At 48.5% G+C, this 26,650-nt stretch overlaps 1 protein-coding gene across 1 annotated transcript; it reads left to right on the forward strand.

Annotated features, from left to right (window-relative positions):
- Positions 1–43: 43 nt before the first annotated feature.
- Positions 44–26,572, forward strand: SLC7A9 (solute carrier family 7 member 9). The gene is made up of 12 exons (XM_049621257.1): positions 44–139; positions 1,920–2,067; positions 2,349–2,591; positions 2,963–3,088; positions 3,320–3,419; positions 4,152–4,196; positions 4,654–4,777; positions 6,330–6,433; positions 12,574–12,670; positions 13,750–13,899; positions 24,004–24,178; positions 25,938–26,572. The coding sequence occupies exons 1-12, from the start codon at positions 44–46 to the stop codon at positions 26,000–26,002; spliced, it is 1,473 nt and encodes a 490-aa protein (XP_049477214.1). The 3' UTR covers positions 26,003–26,572.
- The last annotated feature ends 78 nt before the right edge of the window (positions 26,573–26,650 follow it).

Raw genomic sequence — 26,650 nt, forward strand, 5'->3', positions numbered from 1 at the left:
CATGCCCTCCTTGCAGCTGTCCTAGAACTGGCAGGAGGGGAACATGGAGGAGACAAGCCTGAGGAATCGGAGAGAAGATGAGAAGTCCATCCGGAGTATCCAGAGTAAGGAACCCAAGACCACGAGTCTCCAGAAGGAGGTAAGGTTGGTCCCTGGGCACCGGCCCTTCCCAGGCCAAGGGCAGCAAGGAGGGGCCCCGGTGAAGTCCCCGCTGATCTGCGTTGTAAAGCACATCTCTAAGTGAGCAGTTCTTTGGATGCACCTCTTTCCCTCTGGCCAGTGAACTTAGCATTTTTTTGCGAGGTTAACGCATGTGCTTCTGTGTGCCTGGCGAGTACCTGGAGGGGCTGGTGTTTGCCCAGACCGATGGCCTCGGGGCGGGGGGGTGGTCAGACAGGACCTTCTGATGTTGGGATCCCCTCTATAGTGTCTTTACCAAGAATCTGCCCCTTGTGTGTCCCTCGTATTCCTTCAGTAATGGGAAACTCATTCTGCTTCAGTGAGTCTAGCAGGGGTGGTGAGTGTGACGTGGGTCTGACATGGATGAGCCCTCTGAGACGGAATGTATGTAGTAATGGCTGGAATTGGAGGTGCCTGCGCCCTAGAGGGGGTCAGTGTCACATGGGGCTGGTAATTGAGCTGCAGGGAAGGGATGCTTTGTGGGGAGGGGGGAGTGGAGACAGAACGGAGCTCGATGCAGGTGGATGGGTGTGGAAGGACAGCTTCAAACTCACAGGATGAGGAAGGAGAGTTCCAGAACAAGATCAGAATGGCTTCGAGGGCCCAACTAGTGGCCTGAGCTCTGGGCGGAGCCTCTGAGAGCTCCTGTGCCTGATGGCAGAGGGGATGGAGGAGGGATTTGGGGGACAGCACCACTTGACTGTGGGTTGGCCTGGGAGCTGGGGTCCCTAGGAGTGGCTAATGCATGTTCCTGCCCACCGAACAGCACAGAACTAACTCCAGGTGGTCCTCAAGTCATTCCTAAACTCAGGCGGCTTCGGGGTGAACGCTGAGGGCCTCTGGGCTGGTCAGCCACATGGGCCATTAGAGGAGAAAAGCTGAGACTAACCCGCTAGTGCACCCCGGCCCCGAGGCCAACACAGGAGCTGACCCTGCTCCCGGGCCCCTCCCCGATTGCGTGTGACCCTTGCTGGCAAACCGCGGCCGGGGGCTTCCGTGTTCATTGGACTCAACCCGCGTAATTCCGTACGTGACGTGCAGATCTTCAGTGTTCAGTCTGATGGGTACTGACAAACTCCTCACCCTAGAAATCTCCCTCTTGCCCCTTTCCAGGTGGACTCCCCACCCCAGCCCTGAGTTTCTATTCCCATAGGTTAGTTTTGCCTGTTCTTAAATTTCATAGGAATGGGATTCCACGGGACGTGTCCGAGGCGGGGCTTGTCGCTAGGAAGCTCATACCCTGCAAAACGGCATCAGAGAAAGTTCACAGCCCCCAGATGTTTCTGCGCCTAGAGGCCTGGGTTTCTCCCGCCTGTCCCCACCTCTGCTCCCGAGAGGCCAGGGCCCCTGGTCAGGACCCCCAGCCCTGATTTCACTGTTTGCTAAATCAGCCTTCACCGTCTGGGCCCCTTTGTCAATAAGAGTAGAGGTTGGGAGACTGGAACCTGAGCCGGGTCTACCCACTCTGGCTGTAGATCCCTGGACAGTCACGTGACCTTTCTGTGCCTCTATTTTCTCCCCTGTCAAATGGGGTCATGAGGCTGTGGTGAGGATGCATGGACCTGATGTAAGTGAAGCCTGGTGTTTTGCTGCAACAGCACAGACCAGAAGCGCCTTCACCTGGGCTGCGCCGGCTGCACTGAGGAAGGGGAGGGGGGAGAGGGCTGAGGGCTGCTGTCTGCGGGCCGCGCGGCATCCTGGGTGGTGGCACTAATGCCCCCCCCTCCCCCACATCCAAGGTGGGCCTGCTCAGCAGCATCTGCATCATCGTGGGCACCATCATCGGCTCTGGGATCTTCATCTCCCCCAAGTCTGTGCTCAGCAACACGGAAACCGTGGGGCCCTGTCTCATCATATGGGCGGCCTGTGGGGTCCTCGCAACACTGGGTAACAAAGACGCCCCTCCCTGGCGAGCTCTCCCTGTGGAAGGTGGGGGCGGGCTGTGTGAGCACAATCTGTGTCCTGGCCTTGCTGTTGCCGGGGGTTCCTTTCGACGCCCGCGGGCAACCAGGTGCAAATTGGGCTTGCTCTGGAATGAGCAATGGCCAGAACTCAGGGCGGTCTGCGGAGAGGGCCATGGTGGCCCACGTGGGCGTGGCCCAGAGGGAGGGGGTGACCAGGGCCACTCCTCACCAGGGGCCTGAGGGGACCCCCTCTCTGTGTTCCAGGTGCCCTGTGCTTTGCAGAGCTTGGCACGATGATCACCAAGTCGGGGGGCGAGTACCCTTACCTGATGGAGGCCTTCGGGCCCATCCCTGCCTACCTCTTCTCCTGGACCAGCCTGTTCGTCATAAAGCCCACATCCTTTGCCATCATCTGCCTCAGCTTTTCGGAGTATGTCTGTGCGCCCTTCTATTCGGGCTGCAATCCCCCTCCGGTTGTCGTGAAATGCCTGGCTGCCGCTGCCATCCGTGAGTACCCGAGTGTGACGCTCCGGGCTGGGGTCAGGAAAGACCTGGCACAGGGGACGTGGGGAGACAGGCCTCGGCTCCACCATGCCCAGAAGAAGGCCGGTGGGCCTGGAGGCACTGGCGAGAAGCAGGGCAGGGTCTGGTGGGGGCCCAAAGCCCTGGCGGTAGTCTGTCCCTCAAGGCAGCACTCACCTGGGGACTGGCTGCTTCTCCATGTCGTGGGACTCAGGGGTCCTCGCCGGGCACACCTGATGAATGAGGCAGTGGAGAGGACAGGATCGGGGGCAGGAGACCCTCTCAGGCCCCCGGGAAAGGAGGGAGGTGCTGAGCCCAGGGCTGCACGACATCGCCCCCACTCTGGCCCCTTCCAGTGCTCATCACCACGGTGAACTCGCTGAGCGTGCGGCTGGGGAGCTACGTCCAGAACGTGTTCACGGGGGCCAAGCTGGTGATCGTGGCCATCATCATCATCAGCGGGCTGGTCCTCCTGGCCCAAGGTGACCGGCGGCTGGAGGGGAGGGTGGGTGCCACTCGGAGGTTGTGCTCTGAGGCCTGTGTCTCAGAAAGCCTGGCAGGAGTTCAGCAGGAAGCATCTGTGGTTTCTCTGCTTTTCAGAGTCTGTCTGATAACCTGAGGCCACAATTCCTGTCCTTCTGTCACACGGAGATGATGCGGGATCCCAGTGTGGTCCTCTGACACCCACAATCCACTGTCTGACTTAATTACAGGGAACACAAGGAATTTTGAGAATTCTTTTGAGGGCACAAAACTGTCTGTGGGAGCCATCAGTCTGGCATTTTATAATGGACTCTGGGCGTACGATGGATGGTAAGGTGCCCCCCATCTGGTTGGGATTTCTCAGGTACGATGCTGAAACCAAGGAAGGCAAGGACCTCCCCTTCCTCGGGCTTGCGGGGGGGGACCCTAAAGTTCACCTCCACGTCTCCATTTGGTTCAGCACCCACCCACCCCCCCCCCGCTTCTGTTCTCCTCGGACCCCACGGATGCTGAAACCCCGAACCTTTTCCCAGCCCCGCAGCAGGCCTGAGCTAGAAGCTTCAGTGGACACAGACAGGCTCGGCCGAATTGGAGGCCGTCAGAGCTGCCCAGGCACTCGATGAGGCACCGGTTTTCAGAGGCACTTCCATTGCACCCTGGGAAATACTAGGTGTAGTCGACGAGATTCCGTTTATGTTCTGTGAGGAAGAAGCGTGGCCCCCCAGGACGCTGCTCCTTCCCTCGTGCAAAGCAGATTTCATTCTCCTTCTAGACAGTGACACTAACGGTTTTTCAAAGCAGCCTGGGGACTCATGCCTCCCCAATAATTCTTGAAAACTCCCATGATTCCCACAGAGGGCAAAGACTTATCACTGACAGACGTGCAGACGTTGGGAGCCCCACCATCGTGGGGCTTTCTCCAAATGACATTATCCTGGATTCCTGCAGGAGAATTTTCTCTGTGGTGGAGGGTCTTCAATGAGGCCAACCTTTACTTTGTGTTTCACAACCTTAGCAAAGAAAGTTGAAGTTATGTTACTTGTGTGCCTTTTCTTTCTCTAGGAATCAACTCAATTACATCACAGAGGAACTTAGGAACCCTTTCAGGTAGGAGAACTGAGTCAGGCGGGAGACGGTGGGCCAGTAAGCACGTTTCCCTTCCCCAAGCACCGAGTGGACCCCCTTCCATACTGCGAATTGTTCCTTATAAGCTCATGTATATCCGCTCGTCAGAACTCGGTTTTGCTGTGGGAAAGTGGAATCGTAGCAGAGAGGATGAATGAACCCCAACTTTATCCTGGGCTTATTTTGCTCTATGAACAGTTCGACCTCCCCACCCTGGAGTCTGAGAGCGGGAGGGTTCTTTCTCATTTGAAAATGTCACGTCCCACAGCCCCTGCTTGTGGGTGGGCCTCCGGAGGCAGCAGTGACCCCAGCCCACCGCAGGGAGAAGTGGACGGCCAGCTGGGTGGGTGGGAAGAAAGGACTGGACAGAGACAACAGACTTGTGAGGCTATCACGGGATGCTCCGTCTGACCCTGGGTCCCTGCCCCCCCCCCCCCAGAAACTTGCCCTTGGCCATCATCATCGGGATCCCACTGGTGACAGGCTGCTACATCCTCATGAACGTTTCCTACTTCACCGTGATGACTCCTACCGAGCTCCTGCAGTCCCAGGCGGTGGCCGTGGTGAGGACCCGGAATCTGTGGGGAGGGTGCTAGGGTCTGTGGGAAGCTGAGATACCCGCTCGAGATGAGGGAAATAATCATCTAGGACATGGGCAGAGGGAGGGATAGCTGTTAGGGACAGCAGCAAAGACCCAATGCCATGGAAGGCCGCCGGCAGGTGGAAGCTTCTGTCTGTGACCTGGGCACACGCACTGAGGGCGGGTGGAGCAGGGCCGGATTTCCCCAGGGTTGGGGTTTTGACAGACACACATGTGCGTGAGAAAGCACAAGGGAGGGATGGAAGGAGGGAATCAGAACAACAGACTGCAAGTTAAGCTGGTCAAGGAGGGTCTCGATGACAAGGGGGATGGGTGTGAGGGTCCGCAGAAAAGGTGGGGAGGGCCCCACATGCTTGAGACCTTGTGGAGCTGGGGTGGGACAGGAAATGAACTGGAAACAGGAGACAGGGAGCAGGGAGAGACGCCATCTTGGTTATGATGAGGTCACTGACCACCAGGACAGGTGGCTGAGGAGACAGGGTCTTGCTGAGCAAGGCGGTCAATTCCTTGACCCCTTGACGTCGGTGAGGGGCCACGGTGTTGGAAAGAAACTGGGACGAAGAATTAGGACAGGGAGGAGTGGAGAGGAGACTTCTGTTACTCAGCGTCAGACGGTGGGGGACAGTAAAGCATCCCAAAACAAAGAGCTGACTCCACACAGTTTACACAGCGTTCTATTCAGGATAACTTCCTGACAGGGGAATCCGGCAGAGGTTGATCAAGGCTCTGCGCAGTTATTCTCTGCAAAGTCTGGGCCTTGGTCCACAGATTTGATAGAGCGAGGGGATGCGCAGAAGGGCACTGGAGTGAGATCAAAGGGCTAGCATGCTCCCAGTTGCCAGCCAACCTTTCATGACAACCTTGTGGCACCACCTGTGCACCAGGAAGGGGAAAGACCGTGTTCTAACAGAGTCCTGGGAGGGCAAAACAAGTCTCCTCCCATCCCAACCTTGGCAGACATTTTTTTTTTTTTAATTTTTTTTAACGTCTATTTATTTTTGAGACAGAGAGAGACAGAGCATGAACGGGGGAGGGGCAGAGAGAGAGGGAGACACAGAATCGGAAGCGGGCTCCAGGCTCCGAGCCATCAGCCCAGAGCCCGACGCGGGGCTCGAACTCACGGACCGCGAGATCGTGACCTGAGCTGAAGTCAGACGCTTAACCGACTGAACCACCCAGGCGCCCCCTTGGCAGGCATTTCTAAGGGATGTAGGTTACCAGGAACGCGTAGCCCCGGAGATCACCCAGAAAACTTGCACATGACGGACGGAGGGCCAAGGATGGAGTGTCATCAGCTCCACTACAGTTCAGGAGGTGGGGGTGGGGAAGAATAAGTCGTTTTCTTCCGGAGAGGTTCTCTACTTTCTCCTCTCCTGGAGGGATTCAGAGCCAGTGCCCACCCAGGGGTGGGGGCCTGCCCCCCCCCCCCCCGGGGAGAGCCCAGCAGCTTCCTTGGGACCCATGGCTCCTGGGGGCTGTGCGAGACCTCAGGACTCCTCTGCTTCTCTCTGCAGACCTTTGGCGACCGCGTTCTCTACCCGGCCTCTTGGGTGGTTCCGCTGTTCGTGGCCTTTTCCACCATCGGTGCCGCCAACGGGACTTGCTTTACGGCAGGCAGGTAGGGGACCCCAGCACTCACCCTGGGGTGGTGGGGGGGGTGGCGGTGGCAGCAGGGCCCATTCCACACTTGAGGAAAACAAGACCCAGGGTTAAAGTCCTTAGGGCTCTGCCAGGCTAACACATCATGGCATAACAGAAAACACAAAGTCCAACTGGAATTTGAGTAGAAGCTTAAAAAAAAAAGAAAAAAAGAGAAAAGAAAACCCAAAGTCCTAGGAAGGGAGCAAAAAGCTTGGCCGAGCTTGCACACTGGCACTGGACCCGGTGGCCCCACTGAAGCGAGGCCCTGGCTTCCTTGTCGGCGGGGAGCAATGTTGCCAACATCACAAGGCAGTTTGGGGACACAGGGTGACAGGCACGCTGGGACTACTTTTCACCTCGCCCCGTCTTTCACCTAAAAATATTTCTTGAACATCTTCCCATGTGAACATACACATAACCTAGATCAGGTAGTCCCAGCTTAGGCTTTCAGGCCACCTTTGTCACTACTCAACTCTGCCAGTGTAGCTCGAAGGCTAAGAGCTGGGGTTCCGTTCTGCCCAAACTGTATCCACACAAAGCAGGCATAGCTCACCAGCCCCTGCCAATCCCCTGGACCCCCCTGGACCCTCCTGGCCTAGAGACAGTTAACAGCGCTGTTGTATTCCATTTTGCGACGTAGCACGACTTAACCTTGGCTCACCGGCCGAGCAGGGGTGGTGGTCACAAACACTGACGCAGGGAACATTCTGGAACACGTCTCTGCCCCAGTGTCCAGTGTTCTGAATGGATAGATTTCCTGAGAGTGGAATCGCCAAAGTTTCTGTGCTTACACACTCTATGCCACAAAATCTTTCTTCTGAAGCCGCCGCCAAAGCACGGGTTGTGCTGGTCCAGCAACATTCGTTCTTCAAAAGCGTTCGGCTCTTCTGGATTCTTTACATTTCTATAGGAGTTTTAGAATCTACTTGTCAATTTCTACAAAAAGGCCCTCAAGGACTTTGATCAGGGCTGCGTGGAACCTGCAGATCAGTTTGGAGAGGGCTGCCATTTTAATGGTATTGATTTTTCTTAATCTAGGGGCAAGGACCCGCTCCCTTTATTTAGGTCTTAATTTTTTTCTTTTTTTTTTTTTTAATTTTTTTTTTATTTGACGTTTATTTATTTTTGAGACATAGAGAGACAGAGCACGAACGGGGGAGGGTCAGAGAGAGAGGGAGACACACAATCTGAAACAAGCTCCAAGCTGTCAGCACAGAGCCCGATGCGGGGCTCGAACTCACGGACTGTGAGATCATGACCTGAGCCGAAGTCGGTCGCCCAACCGACTGAGCCACCCAGGCGCCCCAGGTCTTAATTTTTTTCAAATACAGTTGTTTGAATAGTTTTTGAGTAGTTTTGAGAGTATGTGGCTTTTGCATATATTCTTTCCAATTCACCTCAAAATATTTCATTTTTTGTGCTCTTGTAAATAGTATTTAAAATTTTTTTTTCAGTTTCTGAGAGTTTGCTGCTAATATTGAGACACATAATTTCAGTAGCTCTACTGAGGTTTAAATACCATAAACTCACCCTGTAATTACACAATTCAATGATTTTAGTACACCAAAAGTTCACTCCAGCCTAATTACCGTTAATCCCTGCTCCCACCTCCAACCCTAGACTACCACTGACTGGCTCCTGTGTCTATAACCTTGCATTTTCTAGACAGTTCACTTAAATGGAGTCATACAATATGCCGTTTGCATCTGGCTTTCTTTCACTCAGCATATTAGTTTTGAGGTTCATCCATGGCATACATATACCTGCTCGTTCCTTTCACCTGCTGAATCCTCTGCCACTGTCTGGATATACCACATTTTGTTTATCCATTCACAGGTAGATGGAGGTTTGCGTTGCTTCGAGTCTGGGCTATCATGAACAGTGCTGCTATGAATTCACACGTGGGTTTGTGCGGACATATGGTTTCATTTCTCTTAGATTCCCAGGACTAGAACTGCGGGCTCGTATAGTAGATCCGCGATCAACTTGTACAGAAATGGCTTAACTGTTTTCCAAGTTGGTTGTTTCATTTTGATTTCTATTAGCAATACATGAGCATTCCAGTTTCTCTACATCCTCACTAACACTTGGTGTTGTCTTTTTAATTACAGTCTTTTTAGTGGATATTAGTTATGTCGTGGTTTTAACTGCATTTCTTTAATTACTAATGGTACTGAGCATCTTTTTATGTGATTAGCCATTCATGTATCTTCTGATGAAAAATCTATTCAAATCTTTTGTCCAATTTTTATTTTTTATAATGTTTTCAGTGTTTGTTTATTTTTGAGAGAGACAGTGACAGATTGTGAGTGGGGAAGGGGCAGAGAGAGAGGGAGACACAGAATCCGAAGCAGGCTCCAGGCTCTGAGCTGTCAGCACAGAGCCCGACATGGGGCTCAAACCCACAAACTGTGAGATCATGACCTGAGCTGATGTCGGACGCTTAACTAACCGAGCCACTCAGGTGCCCCTTTTGTACACTTTTTAAATTGGGCCATTTGTCATCTTATTGAGTTGTAAGAATTCTTTATATATTATGGATACAAGTCCTTTATCAGGTATCTGACTTACTCATATTTTCTCCCAGTCTGTGGCTTGTCATTTTTTTTAATGTTTATTTTGAGAGAGAGAGAGAGAGCGCGCACACCCATGCACATGAGCTGGGGAGAGGCAGGGGCAGAGGGAGAGAGAGGGAGAACCCCAAGCAGACTCCGCACTGTCAGCACAGAGCCCTGTGGAAGGTTTGATCTCACAAACTGTGGGATCATAACCTGAGCTGAAATCAAAAGTCCAACGCTTAACCCACTGAGCCACCCAGGCTCCCCAACTTCTCTTTCTTAATGGTGTTTTTGAAATGCACGTTTTTAACTTTGACAAAGCCCAGTTTGTACCGTTCATGTGTCACGCTTTTGTTGCCATATCTAAGAGCCTTTGCGCAACCCAAAGTCACAAAGATTTTTTCTTTTGCTTTACCCTAGAAGTTCTATAGTCTATAGGCGTAGCCCTCACATTTAGGTTTATGATCCATTTTGAGTTAATTCTGTATCATTCATGTGCCTGTGCAGCTTGGGGTGGCCTGGGACTCGTGCTGTATTGAATTCTGTTGGAGAGAATTTATTGTGGGGTCAAATCTAAGATTTTTGCTTCCTGGTTTCTGAGTTTCCTATCTCACATAGACAAACTTTTCGCCTTTCAACACCTACCCGTGTTTTCTTCCAGCATTTTACTTTAGCTCTTTGATCAATCTGGAATGTATTTTGATATGAGGCATAAATCTCACTCCTCCCCCCGCCCCCAACCTCTACCTGTTGTCCCAGATCCTGTTGATAGTCCGTCCTTTCCCCTACTGATTTGAATGATACCGCTATTCCCAGCATGCCGGGTTCACTCCATATCACCCATGGGCCCTGTCCTGGGCTATCACCACGTGCAGACGCTTCCAGCTCCGGCCACACAACACTGGGGAGAACCAGTGCTCCCATGTCAGTGCTCCACTCCTCCTTGCCTGCTCAGCCTTCCGGCCACACTTGCAATGATGGTCTCCAGTTCCAAAAGTCCTGCTTGCTTTCTGAGCACTTGGAATTTACGGAGGGCTGTAAACACTGAGGGGTTTACAGCGTGAGGTCACAGAGCCACCTGTCTGTCTCCTTCCATCTGGCGACTCCTTTATTCCCAGTTTCACTGGCTTGTTCTGGGAACTAATCTGACGCCCTGTTTATGTCGTTTTCAAAGTTCAAATACGTACTTTTAATAGACAGGGCCCTTTGGCCTTTGTATTCCTGACTTGCGATTTTATCGTATTGTAGTCAGAGTGTGGGATCTTTATGACCTCACTTCTTCGGAAGCTTTAAGCCTCTCCTTGTGGCTTACTGCAGTTTTTATAAATGCTTCCTAGGGTCTGCAAAATAAGGTGTATTGTGTTCCCGCCGTCTCGATTTTTATATCATCATCAAGCTTGTGCCTTGACTGTTCGAATCTTCTGCTCTCGGGGGATTTGTCAAGTTCGGCCCTCTCGCTCACGGGCTCCTGTTTTTTGTAGTTTCTGGGTAGACGGCTTCCGTTTTCAGAGAAAACTCTTTTTGCCTTACGTTCTGTATTGTCCGATACTGATACTGCGGTCGCTGCAAAGCTTTAGGATGCTGCTTTTGGTAACACATCCCCAACCCTTGTATCTTCCACACTCACGGCGGCGACGGCGGGCTCTGGCTTGTCTCTTTCAACAAGCCCCCCCGGGGCATCTCGGGCCAGGCCAGCGGCCTCTGGTCACATTTGACGTGATTACTATTGCAGTGGGACTAATCTCCAAATATCGTGGGGTTTCTGGCTTTAAAAAAAAAATCATATCCTGATTATCCATCAAATGTCGTTTTTTTCTTCTGCTGAGGTGGAAGTTGTATTTCTATTCTTTTAGCAATTACCCAGCAAATTGAACTCGAACACCTAAGAGTCTACTAGCCTCTCTGTTCTCTCCCCTCTCCCGCAAGGGCTCTCCCTTTCACATCGTCTGTCAACCTGCCACGTGCAGGACAAAAATTAAAAATCCAATACTTATGATGGGGTTCGTGAGCAAATGGCTGAGAAAGAATTCTTGAAACGCGTTTGGTGCAAAAAGGTGATTTTATTAAAGCACGGGGACAGGACCCAAGGGCAGAAAGAGCTGCACCGGGGTTGGGAGGAGTGACTGATTATATACTTTTAAGCAAGTTTCGAAGGAATTTGGAAGCAAGGCTTTCAGGACCTTGAGGGGCTAGCTGCTCTTAAGGTTACTTTTAGTCTTTAATCGAACATCAACGTGAAGGCACTAAGGCAGCCACGAGTTCCTCGAGGAAGGTCACACTCTGCACGTTTCTATCGGTGGTGTGTATCAGCGGGGGTTGCAAGCTGTAAGGAGATTTCACTGAAGCTACATTTCTCTTGCCTTTGTCTCCCTCGTCACTCACATACATACCAACGTGTTTTACTGCTGTTTCCTTAACGTTGCTTCTTCAATCAACTCCTTCTGAGTTCGGTCCCTGTTTGTTTGTTGGAGTAGACTTCTTAATAGTTTCCGATGAGGAACGGAGAGCAGAAAATGTGCCATAGTCATTGTTTACCTACACATGTACTAAGTCAGTCGTCTTGAATGGTAGTTTAGCTGCACAGCACAGGAATCTGAAAACCAATTTCCCTCATCGCCGAAAAGATTCTCATTCCACGTCTGTTATGATTTTGCGTGTCCTAATTTTGTAGCTAATCTTTTAAATTCGGAAGCTTAAAAAAAATTGTTTTTTCCTTCCACTCTAATATTTGTATCTGGGTATGCTTTTTTTTTTTTTTTTTTTTTTTGTCTAGAGCTGGATTTAATTTGAAAGTTGTTTTTCAATTCCATGAAAGCTCTCTGCCCTTCTTTGAGTTTGCCTTACCCCGTTTAATATATTTGGGCTTCTTCCTTCCTGTTTCTTAATTTCCTGTCTGCATTTTCCATTTCTCTACACTTCGTAACTCAGATCTAGTTTCTAATTTATTTTTTCACTGGCACCTCGTATATCAGTTGTTGATTCTTAAATTATGGTAATTTTGTATTTTTTAGAAATTTTTGGCATTTCCCCTTTTTTCAACATTTTAAACCTCGTCTTTCAGATTACTGAATCACCAGGAGTTCTTGGGGGCGGGGACTCTAAGCTACTTGTTTGCAGTCTGCTGACCCACCCTTAACGTGTTTTGGTTCAGGTTTTGAAATATGGAAATTCTGTACAGCTTGGACTTAGGGAGTGCCAGGCTCCCCTGTGTTTGCTTCTGTCAGGTGCTCTGAGCACCGGGGTCCACTGCCCCTAGACTGGTTTTTCCATTTGCTTCTTGCCTGACTTTTGAGGACACAGAGCAGGTCGAGTCTCCCCCCCAGGGCAGCCCCCTGCTCTTCCCCATTCATGTGACCCATGGTACCAGGATGCGTTGCTCTCAGGAGCATTTAACCGCTTCACCTACTTCTCCCAAACTCACTCACCCCCAGAGACCGACTCCCACTGACAGCACCAGGTTCTGATTCAGTCCCTTCCTCCATGGCCTTGGTAGTGAAGCCCAGTGATGGCACGACAGTCTACACGCCCATCCACGGGTGCCGTATTATCACTTTTCCAGACTTGTGTATGTGGCGGGCCGGGAAGGCCACATGCTTAAAGTGCTCTCCTACATTAGCGTCAGGCGCCTGACTCCAGCCCCTGCCATCATCTTTTATGTAAGTATGAATTCCGCCATGAAAACACCCCCTTAAAGACAGAGGGGCCCCGAAGTAAATCAGTATTGCTAAGCCTAGTGGTTTTCCAAAGGCCCAGGTTCCGTTAGTCCTCAGCATGAAACAGGTATATGAAACAAGTTACCCAACGCCTGCTCCTCCTTCTGAGTTGATCCAGGAGATACTGTTGGACTCTTCCAACCTTGTACCCTCCGTGCGTCTTACAGGTACATTTGTATGTCTGGATCCCTGCTAGCAAACTATACCAAAGCCCACTAGCTTACAGGGAAGGAGAATAAGGCATTTAATGAGGTGCCTGGTAACTGCTTCTTGTTATGACCCAGGAATTTCGACGGCATGGCATCGTTGAGCAGTAGAGGAAGCCCTCTGACATCTTCTGATTGGAGTTTCTCAGTAGGGGACAGTCCCTGGTCCTATGCAACTGTCTCTAGTACCTATGGTCTCTATGGACCATCCAAGCCCAGCCTCGGGGCCAGACTCCTTCCACCTCTTATGGAGAACATTGCTCTCCATAAGCCTACATGTTTGGAGATGAGGAGAGGCCCCAAATCACAAAGCCTAGGCCACACAGCCGAAGGCAGGGCGGGGTCAGACTAAGGCTGTGTTGCAGCCCCTGGCCCTTTCCCCTGGCAAAGACTTTCCAGTGGGAAAACATATCAGAAAACTGGAGAGGTGCCTGGCTGGCTCAGCTGGTACAGCCTGTGGCTCTTGATCTGGGAGTTGTGAGTTCAAGCTCCACAGTGGGAATAGAGATCACTCAGAAAAGTAAAATCTTATCACAAAAAAAAAAATTTTTAAAGAAATCTGGTGTGATAAACATGTGTGTTTTGTTCTCCCCCTGCTTGAAACTGCAACTTCACCGAGTTCTTTCCATCAGGCCTCGGGGAGAACACCCATCACAGCCAAAGACTAGTTTAACCCCACCTATATGGGGTATGTAGGTTTCTGTCATGCAGACCTTTCCATCCACAGGAAGCACGGCTTCCTTAGCCTCCTGTGAAGTGACAGGGACCACGTTTTTATGTACAAGTGACCGAAGAATTCACTCTTTTTTCCACTAGGGCATCATAGCAACTATTTATATCATCCCTGGTGACATAAACTCATTGGTCAATTACTTCAGTTTTGCTGCATGGCTGTTTTATGGCCTGACGATTCTGGGATTGGTTGTCATGAGGTTTACAAAGAAAGACCTGGAAAGGCCTATCAAGGTAAGTTTTGTTGCCTCAAATGTCACAAGTGGCTTTGGTTTCTTGAAACGGATTAGAGGTAACTACACTTTAAAATCTAGGGGCATGCTTTCTATTTCCAACCGGAGTGGAGTTTGCTCCTGATTTCTGGCCCCAGACCCGTTCCTGTGCAGGCAGCCTCTAATAGTCCACATCTGCGAACTGTCTGGGGCTCCCTCCCTGCACAGCTCCCCGAGGTGGGTCTAAGAAGAATTTATTTTGTTTTGCTTATGTTAGGGGCTTTTTGTTTTGCTTTGGAAACAACAATACGATTGAATTCTTATAAGAGCAAATGCAGGTATAAGAAAAAGGGGGGGGGCACGGCGCCTGGGTGGCTCGGTCGGTGAAGTGTCCAACTTCGGCTCAGGTCACGATCTCACAGTTCGTGGGTTCGAGCCCCACATCGGGCCCTGTGCTGACAGCTCAGAGCCTGGAGCCTGCTTCAGATTCTCTGTCTGCCCCCCCCCCCCCTTTTTGCTCTCTTTCAAAAAAAAAAAAGTTAAAAAAAAAAGTAAACTTCTTAAAAAAAAAAAAAACAAGGTAGGAAAGCTGAGGACTTAAGTAACTAGGACAAGAACAGGATCCTGTCTTTAGCTTTAGGATGTTGTTTCAGAAGTGTGCCTGGTGGTCTTTCTGGCACTGCAGCTTGCCTGTGGCCAAGTCTCTGAAGTCAGCGGAGACATGGAATTTGGCATTTCCACTTCTATCAGGTCATCTGGCAAGCAAAATCATGATGGTAGAACAGATTTTTTTGTTGTTGTTGTTTTTAAAGGAGATTGAAGTTTATTGACTATAGCACAAGAGAGCAACGGGCAGGTCAGCAAAGCAGAGGCTGTCTGCTGGTGGAACAGATTTTTCATCTGTACAAAATCCCTCAAACAAAAGGTATTTGACAGAAAATAACAAAGGAGGTAGGGGAAAAAGGATCTAACACACGTACAGTTGGGAGTCCCTGACGAATGAAATAAAAGCAACAGAATTCTTTTTTAAAATTTGTTTTAGATTTATTTTTGAGAGAGGGCACACAATAGAGTGGGGGAGGGGCAGAGAGAGGGGGAGACAGAGAATCTGAAGCGGACTCTGTGCTGACAGCAGAGAGCCTGATGGGGGCTCACACTCACAAACTGTGGGATCACGACCTGAGCCAAAGGCGGATGCTTAACCGACTGAGCCACCCAGGTGCCCCAAGCAACAGGATTCTTAAGAACTGTAATTCCAGGAACGTGTATTAGGGTCGGAAAAATAGAAGGGGGACCGAGAGAGGAAGGGATTGGAATCAGCATACCAGAAGTCGTAGGACATCACTTACCGACTCAGAACTAGAAGGGGCAACCGGGAAATGTATTCTGATTGAACTCTGCAGCTTTAGAAGATCATGCTGTGGGTGTCCACTCCCCCTCCTCTTTCCTCCCCCCACCCCAGTCCACTTACAAAGGAAAGAAATTAATACGGGCACCAAAATTCTCATCAGCCACACTTCATATCCCGAGACAGTGGAGCAACCAATTTATGGCGTTCAAAGAGAGAAAATATTAGCCAAAGATTTTATACCCAAACTGACCTCGAAGAATAAGGTTACCAATATGAAACACCTCAAGGCATGGACCGTTGCATGAGACCTTTGGGAGGAACCACCTAGAGAACGAGCTTCAGAGACCAAAAAGTTTGTGGCCCAGAACTGGACTCAGTGATGGCAGACAGGGAGACAAAAGAGGGATGCTAATATCAAGCCCTGACAATTTGATGCAAGATGGAAGAGAAAGCCTATGAAAGTGTGCCGGGTAAGGAAATCACGCCAACAAGACTGCCCCCGGGTGCCATCTGGAATTAGACGCGGGGAGGAAAGAGAGGAATCTCTAGCTAATTCCATTACTGCTTATTATAGACAATATGGAACAAAGAGATTGTAAGGAGGGTACGGTGTGATATCTTTTATTTATAATGGTAACTCTCGGAACAAAAACAGCACTTATAGATCCCAAAAGTTATATCCAAAATAAACACACACACACACACACACACACACACACACAGACCATATTGTAAGAGACCCTCTCTAGAAAGACTTGAAACAAATCAGAATATCTTCCTGGTTAACATTTTCTTGGTAGGAGGCATATTAGGGTTGTTTGCTGTTACTCTTGTTTTTTTGCTTATTACAAGTTTTTAACACCCCAAAACTTTCTAGAATCTATAAATCTCTTAATAGTCCCATTTCCAGCTGCTAGCTATGTGGGAAAATTAATATTTAAGTCCCAAAATGTAATACGATATTTTCAAGACGTGTGAGCAAAGTTTCAAATTGCGCTCCAAATCCAACACAAGTCAGAATCGTGTGTGCGCACAGTGAAAAGTGAGAATCACGTGCCCTCAGGTGTTGGGAGACCGTGTTACTGTGTGAACGGTAACCACTTGTTAACAACCAGATTCACTGGTTGGTCACCAGGAAATCACTTTTAAATTTTTTTTTTTTCAACGTTTTTTATTTTTTATTTTTGGGACAGAGAGAGACAGAGCATGAACGGGGGAGGGGCAGAGAGAGAGGGAGACACAGAATCGGAAACAGGCTCCAGGCTCCGAGCCATCAGCCCAGAGCCTGACGCGGGGCTCGAACTCACGGACCGCGAGATCGTGACCTGGCTGAAGTCGGACGCTTAACCGACTGCGCCACCCAGGCGCCCCGGAAATCACTTTTAAAGCAGTTTACTTCCTGGTGTAATGCATGTGTTTATATGCATTTGCTGTGTTTTAGTTACATTTGAGGACACTGGTTGGGAATCTGGCATTTCCTGTGATACGTGGTATTTTTCCCCCATTTAAAATAAGAGAAACAGGCCTCAGGTGAGAGTTTTCCCACAGAATGTCACTCTTCAAGGGCAGAAAACTGACAGTAAGTAGCAGTCTGCATAAAGGAATATAAAACAATGTGGAGCCCAAACCTGTCAGTTATATGAATAAGCTAATCTATTCAGTTTAAATGAGTTTAAATCAACCATTAAAAGAAAAAGACTTTTCAGAGAGCGCCTGTGTGGCTTAGGCAGGGGCCGGCTCTTGATTCTGGCTCAGGTCCTGATCTCACGGTTCCTGAGATCAAGATCCGAGTCGGGCTCTGTGCTGACAGTGCGGAGCCTGCTTGGGATGTTCTCTTCCCCCCCCCCCCTCTCTCTCTCTCTCCCCCTCCCCTGCTTGCCTTTTCTCTCTAAAAATACATAAACATTGGGGCGCCTGGGTGGCTCAGTCGGTTAAGCGGCCGACTTCGGCTCAGGTCATGATCTCGCAGTCAGTGAGTTCAAGCCCCACATCAGGCTCTGTGCTGACAGCTCAGAGCCTGGAGCCTGTTTCAGATTCTGTGTCTCCCTCTCTCTGACCCTCCCCTGTTCATGCTCTGTCTCTGTCTCAAAAATAAAAAAAAATAAACGTTAAAAAAAATTTTAAAAAATAAATAAAAATACATAAACATTAAAAAAAAAGATTTCTCAGGCAGGTTTACAAAGCTGTGAAAAAATTAAAAGGATATCAGCAAAGGCATACCAAGCAAATGAAAACACACAGACAACAGGATTTGTGATCTCAGCAAACAGGCACCAAGGCCCAAAGCACACTTCAGTGTCCTCAGTAATGCTAAGTGCTTCAGTGATGCTGAAGGCTAAAATCCACAATAAAGAGATCACAGGTATGAAAACCTAGTCACCAGATCACACGGTAGTCATTTTCATGAAGCAGAAACCTCAGAAAGTACAGCTAGACACAGACACACACCCTAACAGGAGACTTTAAAGTGGCTCCCTTCAGGGACGCCTGGGTGGCTCAGTCAGTTAAGCGTCTGACTTCAGCCAAGTATGATCTCACAGCTTGGGGGTTTGAGCTCTGGGCTGACAGCTCGGAGCCTGGAGCCTGCTTCAGAGTCTCTGTCTCCCTCTCTCTCCGCCCCTCCCCTGCTCATGCTCTCTCCTAAAAATAAACATTAAAACACATTTTTCACGTGTCTCCCTTAAGTCCCGGACAGACCCAGACATCGCACTGGTACAAGTGACAAGCCCTAAACAGCAGAACAAGGCAGATGTCAGAGACCATATCAGACTGTGAGGCCCCAAAATAGCAAACACACCTTTTCAAGTGCATATGGGACAGGGCTGAAAACTGACAGTCTTTGATGCCACAAAGAAAACCTTGAAAAAATTAGAAGTAAGGGCAAACCACATTCTCTATCTATAATGCAATGACACAGGAAAGTAATCTTTAAAAATTAAACTTTTCAACCCAACAGGAAATAGGAAATGAAAGTACACAATTTCCTAATAATGACAATAAAAATAAGACCTAATCTTAGGATTGGTGCTCTGAGAAAGTTTCGTTGCATTAAATACAACAATAAACATGAAAACAGGCAACTCAAAAAGCAAGAGAAGGAACAACAAAGAAAACCGAGAATGTAGAAGGAATGAATAAACATGAAAGACTTTAAGATTTTTAATTGGATTATCTGGTTTTTGGAATTTCCCCGAGAATTCTGATTCTGATGGGGTTAGTTTTAGTAACTTTACATTTTCCTAGAAAATTGTCCATTTCGTTGAATTTATTTACACTGAGTTGTACAAATTTGTTTTATGATTAAAAAAAAATTCCCATGTTCTGGAGATTATTTCCCCATTTTTGTTTCTTATTTGTGTGTTTGTGCCCTCATTTTTTAAAAGGTTACCCACAGGGGCACCTGGCTGGCTCTGTCAGTACAGCCTGCACTCTTGATCTTGGGATTGTAAGTTCAAGCCCCATGTTGGGTATAGAGATTACTTAAAATCTTAAAAATTTTTTTAACGTCAATTCATTTTTGAGAGACAGAGACAGAGTGTGAGCGGGGGAAGGGCAGAGAGAGAGGGAGACACAGAATCCGAAGCAGGCTCCGGGCTCTGAGCTGTCAGCACAGAGCCCGATGCGGGGCTCGAACCCACGAACCATGAGGGTCAGATCGTGACCTGAGCTGAAGGCGGGCACTTAACCAACTGAGCCACCCAGGTGCCCTGAGATTACTTAAAATCTTTAAAAATAAAAATAAAAGGTTAGCTACAGATTGTTTTATTGATTTTTCAAATTATTTCTATCAACTATAATACTGATACCGAAGCTAGCACAAAAAAAAGGGAAAAAGAAAATCATAGACTAATCTATGTCTACTAGTATCTACTAGTCTACTAGTCTAGTAGTATCTACTACTACTAGTATCTACTACTAGTATCTACTAGTCTAATCAAAGACTAATCTATCACTTTTCAATACTGCTATAAAATTTTTTTTTAATTTTTTTTAACGTTTATTTATTATTGAGAGACAGAGTGTGAGCAGGGGAGGGGCAGAGAGAGAGGGAGACACAGAATCTGAAGCAGGTTCCAGCCTCCGAGCCGGCAGCACAGAGCCAATGCAGGGCTCGAACTTACAAACTGCCAGATCATGACCTGAGCCGAAGTCAGACACTTAACTGACTGAGCCACACAGGCGCCCCTAAAATTCTTAAATAAAACTGTTTAACAAATAGAACATAATTACGTTAAAAAGATAATATATCATGAGGCGCCTGGGTGGCTTATTCGGTTAAGCATCTGACTTCGGCTCAGGTCATCATCTCACGGTTTGTGAGTTTGAGCCCCGCGTCGGGCACTGTGCTGACAGCTCAGAACCTGGAGCACACTTCAGATTCTGTGTCTCCTCCTCTCTGCCCCTCCCCTGCTCATGCTCTGTCTCTCAATAATAAACGTTAAAAAAAATTTTTTTTTTTAAAAGATAACATGTCATGACTAAGTCATGTCTGTGCAAGAACAGCTAAGGATCAGAAAATCTCTCTCTCGATACATAAACATTAAAAGGGGGGAGGGTGGCTCAGTCTATTGAGTGTCCAACTCTTGATTTCATCTCAGGTCATGGTCTCACGGCTCGTGAGACTGAGCCCCGTGTCTGGCTTTGCACGGGCAGCACAGAACCTGCTTGGGAGTCTCTCTCTCTCTTCCTCTGCCCCTACACTGCTGGTGCTCATGCTCTCTCGCTCTCTCTCTCTCTCTCTCAAAATAAACAAATCTTAGATTTAAAAAAATCAAATATGGATCTAGTTCATGGGTAGATAGAATTTATCATATTAATATACCTATGGAGGAAAACCCTACAATCACCTCTCACAGATTTCACCAGATATGATTTAATATGCATTACTGATAAAAAAAAAAAACAGGAATTTATTACTATTTCCTTAGCATGAACACACACACACACACACACACACACACACACATACACACACACACCCCTTCGGCAAAATGCTAACAGCTGTTTTAATTGAGAAGGTGACAGACACTACAGAGGTCCCGCTGAAGTGAGGCACAGGCTCCTTCCATGTCTGCTGTCACTTAGCTCGGTTTGAAGACAGTAACAAGGCAATGAGACGAGAAGGCAACTTGGAGTGGCAGAGCTAGGAAAGCCTTTCTAAAGTCTCGGACTTCCTCCTTCCCAAGACACCACATCGTGCCTCTGGAAAATCCAAAAGGATTAAAGAAAAAACTACACGGAAATATGGTCAAGTAATGAGACATAAAATAAACACACTGAAATCAATAGCCTTTTTATAAAAATGGCATCCACTTAAAAGATTATGAGTGCACTTCATTCCCCCAAACACATTAATTCGCGAGTGCCTAGTCGTAACCTCAGAGGGGAGGCCTCTTCTGAAAGACGGAAAAGGTCACTTCGACAAAGGAAAATTCACACGTGTTCTGAGTTAGGAAAAATCAGTATCCTAAAGATGTCACTGTTTTTTAATGTAGACATTAAAAAAAAAATTTTTTTTTTAACATTTTGAGAGACAGAGAGACAGAGTGCTAGCAGGGGAGGGGCAGAGAGAGAGGGAGACACAGAATCTGAAGCAGGCTCCAGGCTCCGAGCTGTCAGCACAAGAGCCCCATGTGGGGCTCGAGCCCGTGGACGCAAGCAAGATCATGACCTGAGCCAAAGTCAGACACTCAACCGAATGAGCCGTCCAGGCGCCCCTTAGACATTTAATGAGGCCACGATATATCAGATCTTTTTTCTAGAGTTAGAGGAGTTGATTACAAAGGTCACACTGAAGAAGCAAGATGAACAGCCAGCAAAACAGAGAAGAGGATATTGAAATATAAAGGTTCTAAATATTAAACATGATGGTGCCTATGCATGAAGAAAATCTAAATTATGTAAATTGCTTTGTCATCCAAGAATGGGCGAAAACTTTCCTAGGACTCAAAATCCAGAAATGAAAAGGGAAAAATGGACAAACAAAACCCGAACAAAATAAAAATGTATGCATTGAAAAAAAGAGAGGGAATTTTAAAACACGTATACGTAGCAGATGGGGAAAATACCTGCACTGATATCACAAAAAGAAAGGGGGCTAATACCCTTAATTTAAAGAGTTCCTACAATTGGGACAGGAATCACCCACATCTGAAATGGACAAAACATATCAACAAACAACAGATACGAAAAGACAGTTCAGAGAGCACCTACAATGATACTTAAAGATGAAGCAAACGAACCCCAACCAGCTCCACCTCCCGCCAGTAAGAGAACGCAGACCACAGCTCTGGTTGCCCATCAGTCGGGCAGACACCCCACACTCTGGCCACACTCCTCGGGGAGCAGCCCGCTTGTACACGGCTGCCGGCATACAAGTGGTATAGCACATTTGCACTTACCTTTTCACCCGGACACCCCATTTTGAAGTAATCTACCCCAAGGTGAAATGGGCAAAAATATGAAATATACACAAGATTACTTACTGTGGCAAAAGGTTCAGCACAACCCAGGAGTCAATCAATGGGAGACCGGTTGAATAGATTTTGACACCTCCACGAAGCAGAGTGGTATGCAGCAGTAAAAAATGGATATTTTTTACTAGGTATTACTATGGTATTACTATGGCCCTATCTCTGCAACATATTAATAGAAAAAAAGCCAAGTGCTGGGGCGCCTGGGTGGCTCAGTTGTTTATTTTTATTTATTTTTGAGAGAGGGAGAGACACACACCGAGCACAAGCAGGGGAGGGGCAGAGAGAAAGGGAGATACACAACCTGAAGCAGGCTCCAGGCTCTGAGCTGTCAGTGCAGGGCCCCACGAGGGGCTCGTACTCAACGAACCTCGAGATCGCGACTTGAGCTGAAGTTGGATGCTCAACCGACTGAGCCACCCAGGCACCCCCTGGGTGAGTCTCAGGTCACGATCTCACAGTTCGTGATCTCGAGCTACGTGTCGGGCTCTGTGTTGGCATCGCGGAGACTGCTTGGGATTCTCGCTCTCCCCCTCTTTGCCCCTCCTCCACTCACACTCTCTCTCTCAAAATAAATAAACTTCAAAAAAAAGAAAAAAGCAAAGGGCAAAACTATCGTTTATATGTTTGGTATCTTTTATCTGGGGGCAGTGGAAGATGAACATGTGCCTGTATGGTTGAACTTCTGTGTGTGTGTATTTATTTTCAAAAAGAAATAGGTCAGGGGCACCCGGCTGACTCAAGTCAGTGGAGCACGCGACTCCCGATCTTGGGGTCATGAGTTCAAGCCTCACATTGGGCGTAGAGCTTACTTAAAATCTTAAAAAAAAAAAAAAAAAAGAAAGAAAGAAAGAATAAAGCAAAACCGATAAGAAATTTTAAGTTATAATATTTTTTTAATGAAATTTATTGTCAAATTGGTTTCCATACAACACCCAGTGCTCATCCCAAAAAATGCCCTCTTTAATACCCATCACCCACCCTCCCCTCCCTCCCACCCCCCATCAACCCTCAGTTTGTTCTCAGTTTTTTTTTTTTTTATTTTTCAACGTTTACTTATTTCTGAGACAGAGAGAGACAGAGCATGAACAGGGGAGGGGCAGAGAGAGAGGGAGACACAGAATCCGAAACAGGCTCCAGGCTCCGAGCCGTCAGCACAGAGCCTGACGCGGGGCTCGAACTCACAGACTGTGAGATCATGACCTGAGCCGAAGTCAGATGCTTAACCGACTGAGCCACCCAGGCGCCCCTGTTCTCAGTTTTTAAGAGTCTCTTACGCTTTGGCTCTCTCCCACTCTAACCTCTTTTTTTTTTTTTTCCTTCCCCTGCCCCATGGGTTTCTGTTAAGTTTCTCAGGATCCCCATAACAGTGAAAACATATGGTGTCTGTCTTTCTCTGTATGGCTTATTTCATTAAGTTATAATATTTTAAAATTTAGAAGGGAAAAAAAAATCCCTCGAAACTGAAAACAAATAAAGAAACCTTACTCTGTGACAAGTAAATGACAAAAGCACCCGGAGGAAAACTAAGTGCGGTATTTTGAGTGAATCTCCCTGTGGGTTATACTCTGAGGTTAAAAAGAACTACAGGACATCTTACACTTCATAGCACTACTTACAGTAGTGGTCTGAATATAGGACTGGTACAGTTACTTCGCGTATTTATTACAGGCACGTCGTAGGACAAAGCAAGTAACTATGCTAAAGCCATTTAAGAAACAAGATTTTCAGAAGCGTTAAGAAAAGAAAGTCTAAAGTAAGGAAAAAATGAAATCTTACCTTTGAATTGGAAATAGCAGTGTGAACTTGTGAATTTTTCCCTTCCTTGAAAAAAGAAGTATGTTCTGTCTCTGTAAAAGATCAAGGAGTACTCCAGCCCCCCGGATTATGGTTTCTAAACACCATTTCCTACTAAAAGAAAACCGTTCCCTGGAGAAATGGAGGAATCCAGACCCAGTGGCACTGGCTTCCTCTCCTGCCCCTGAAGCCACTGACTGACCCTGGCGATTCAGAAGTGGGACAATGAGACATCAAGGGCCTCATGATGTGTTAGGAAAGGAAGCGCTACCGTTCCAACGACCAAGTATTCTTGCCTCCAGACCCAACTACCAGCGTGCAGAGAACTTTCAGGGAGAGCCGGGGGGGGGGGGGGGGGGGGGAATTAAAATTACTGAAATTGGAGGAGGGGCACACACAGTTCATTACATTCTTTCCCACTCAGGGTTTTGTTTTGAATGAAAGGTTTCGGGAAGGACAGGAGTGCACGTGGTCAAATCATGACTCCATGTTGTCTCGCCTGCAGGTGCCCATTTTCATCCCCATCTTGGTGACTCTCGTCTCCGTGTTTTTGGTTTTGGCCCCAATCATCAGCGAACCCGCGTGGGAATATCTCTACTGTGTGTTATTTATACTGAGCGGCCTTATATTTTACTTCCTTTTTGTCCACTATAAGTTTGGATGGGCTCAGAAAATCTTAAGTAAGTACCAACACGGGGACTGTCGTGCTGTTGGCGAGGCGCAGACAGGCACAGCGTCCCGCACCTCACCTGTCCTGGTCCTACCGACTTTCTTATCGCAGGATCTCAGGCAGCTAGCAAATTTCACCCTCTCAGTGTGACACCTCTGGGGTCCACCCGTGGCCTCGTCCCTTGTCCCCATCAATTACTGTAACAAGCAGGAAGGGACATCACCATCTGCTTTTATTTTCCACCGTAAAGTACACATAACACTGACCATCCTAACGGTTTTTAAGTGTAGGCTTCAGTACGGATAAGTGTATTCACATCGTTGTGCATCCAACCTCCAGAGCCCCACTTTCTTTCTCCTGAAACACAGACACCATCTGAGGCTCAGCAGCACCCCCCGAGACACCCAGAACGTGACAGAGTCGGGACGAGGGCCTGAGCCTTCCAATGCCGGAGCCACAGCTCTCACTCACCACTCAGCCATCCTGGCCCCTCAGCTGCTTTAGGGCAATTGTTAGGAAGCGTAGCTACGTTAACCACTTTCACTTTGGAAAAACAAAGTCGTGGTACCAAGTACATCAAGGGGCCTCTGCGTACAGCGCACCTGGGGGGGGGGGGGACACTCACAGCGTCACATCCTGTGCTGCAGATTCAACCACAGGAAGCCAGCCCCCAGCACCCTCGCCCAGTCAAGGGTCCTCTACCTCTGACAGCCCTTTCTCGGTCCCCCACTCCCTGTACTGTTTCTAGAAGGAGGGGAATTGGGCTGTGCAGTTTCACTCCGGGTCTATGCAACAGCCACCTAGTATCCATAGAGTAGATGTGACGAAAACAGGCCCCTTCTCCCTCAGCTTGTCCGAGCAGGAAAGCAGGGAAGCACAGCCGTCCCTGCAGGCACTCCTATCTGGTTTTACTTCCGTACTTGCGACTCGGGGAGACGTACGAGGTACGAAAGCAAAACCCAACTGCGAGGCGGTGAGGTTGACCCTGGACTTTCCAGGGGCCGCTCCCCAGCCCGGGCACTGCCTCACCTGGGAAACCTGACATAGGTGTTACAGCAAGAGCGAATCTGTTTCATGTTGATTAACACAGTGAAACCAAACCCAAAATTCGGCTTTATTGTTTCTACCGGGGACAATTTCCTTTCCGGAAGCAGCTCTCCCCACCGCACAACCTCTTTCCTCTGATCGAAGCCCGAAGCTGAGAGAGGGCTGCAGGCACACGACTAGAGACAGGCAAGTCCGGTGGTTACTGTGAGGACAGCCGTTTTCCCCAGGCCTCGGAGCATGAATTCAGATCTGATCGTCCCGACAGAGAATCTAGCCAGGACGACTTACAACCTACAGGGACAAAGCAGGGCTTCCCTCTCAGCTTTAGAAAACTCCACCCGCTCCCTGCAAAAACTGGTAGGAAGCTGGGCTTGAGGAGATGGAAAGAAGAAACTATCTGGATTTTAGGCAAGATGCAGGCCCGGTGCCTTCCAGCCACATATTCAACTCTTGGTCAGTGGTAGTTAAATGTGTACACATAAGTGAGTCCTGCACATCTTCCCTGTAGAGGACGGTGTTTGGTGGCAATAAGATAGCAGGTTCCCAATGCTTTTCTGGGAAGTAACTTACCTCCGAAGAGCCACTGTGGCTCCCAGGATGGTTCTGACCCCCTCGGGCCCCTGACCCCTGAGCGCGGATCGAACAGAGGACATGGCCCCAGGGGGCGGGAGCCAGATTTCTGCACCCCTCTGACCGCACTTGTTGACTGGCTTTTGCTCCAGAGCCCGTCACCATGCACCTTCAGATGCTGATGGAGGTCGTGCCGCCAGAGGAAGCTCCAGAGTAGCAAGCCCGGCCTCCCGGAGCCAAGTCCAAGCTGCGACGGATTTATTTGTGTAAGCGGTATTTGTGGTTATTTCTACCTGGTGTCTTCCTCAAGGAAAAAAAAAAAAAAAACACGTATTCAGGTGTTCATAACGCTGTTATGTTTCCATAGCCTCAGTTCTCTGGGTGGGGGTTCTAGAGAAAACGGACAGGCGTTTGCCGAAGTTAGCAGTGAAGATGCGACCTAACTGAAGGCTGGCGGCCAGCCAAGGGCTCAGTGAAAATTACCACCTTACGACTGTGACGCTTCAGCGGGGGGAGGCACGTCACATCTACTTAAATAAAGGGCACTCTTTAAACCAGGGACCACTAAGGTGTGTAAAAATACACACACGTTTTGCTCTGATCGAAACAGGTTTTTAACACACTGAAGTACAGATGTTTTACTGCCCACCCTCGCCGCTCCCAGAAGTCCCGCACCCCCGTGTCCGAGGCAGGTCTATCCCAGGCTGAATGTCGAGGCCCCCACTGCAAGACGGACCATCCAGAACCATCCGCAGCCTGGTGCCCAAGACAGGCCCCACCTCAGCCCTCACAGACACTCTGGTCAAACCAGAAAGGGTGATGAATAAAATTCTAGTTTGCATTCGGCACTCAGGGAAAACACTGT

This window comes from Panthera uncia, assembly GCF_023721935.1.
Source record: "Panthera uncia isolate 11264 chromosome E2 unlocalized genomic scaffold, Puncia_PCG_1.0 HiC_scaffold_19, whole genome shotgun sequence".
In the NCBI taxonomy this organism is placed as follows: Eukaryota; Metazoa; Chordata; class Mammalia; order Carnivora; family Felidae; genus Panthera; species Panthera uncia.

Coding starts and splice junctions, on each gene's coding strand:
- SLC7A9 (XM_049621257.1), top strand. CDS start 44: ATGGAGGAGACAAGCCTGAGGAATCGGAGAGAAGATGAGAAGTCCATC. Junction 2,592..2,962: donor CCTGGCTGCCGCTGCCATCC/GTGAGTACCCGA, acceptor GGCCCCTTCCAG/TGCTCATCACCACGGTGAAC. Junction 3,089..3,319: donor GCTGGTCCTCCTGGCCCAAG/GTGACCGGCGGC, acceptor ACTTAATTACAG/GGAACACAAGGAATTTTGAG.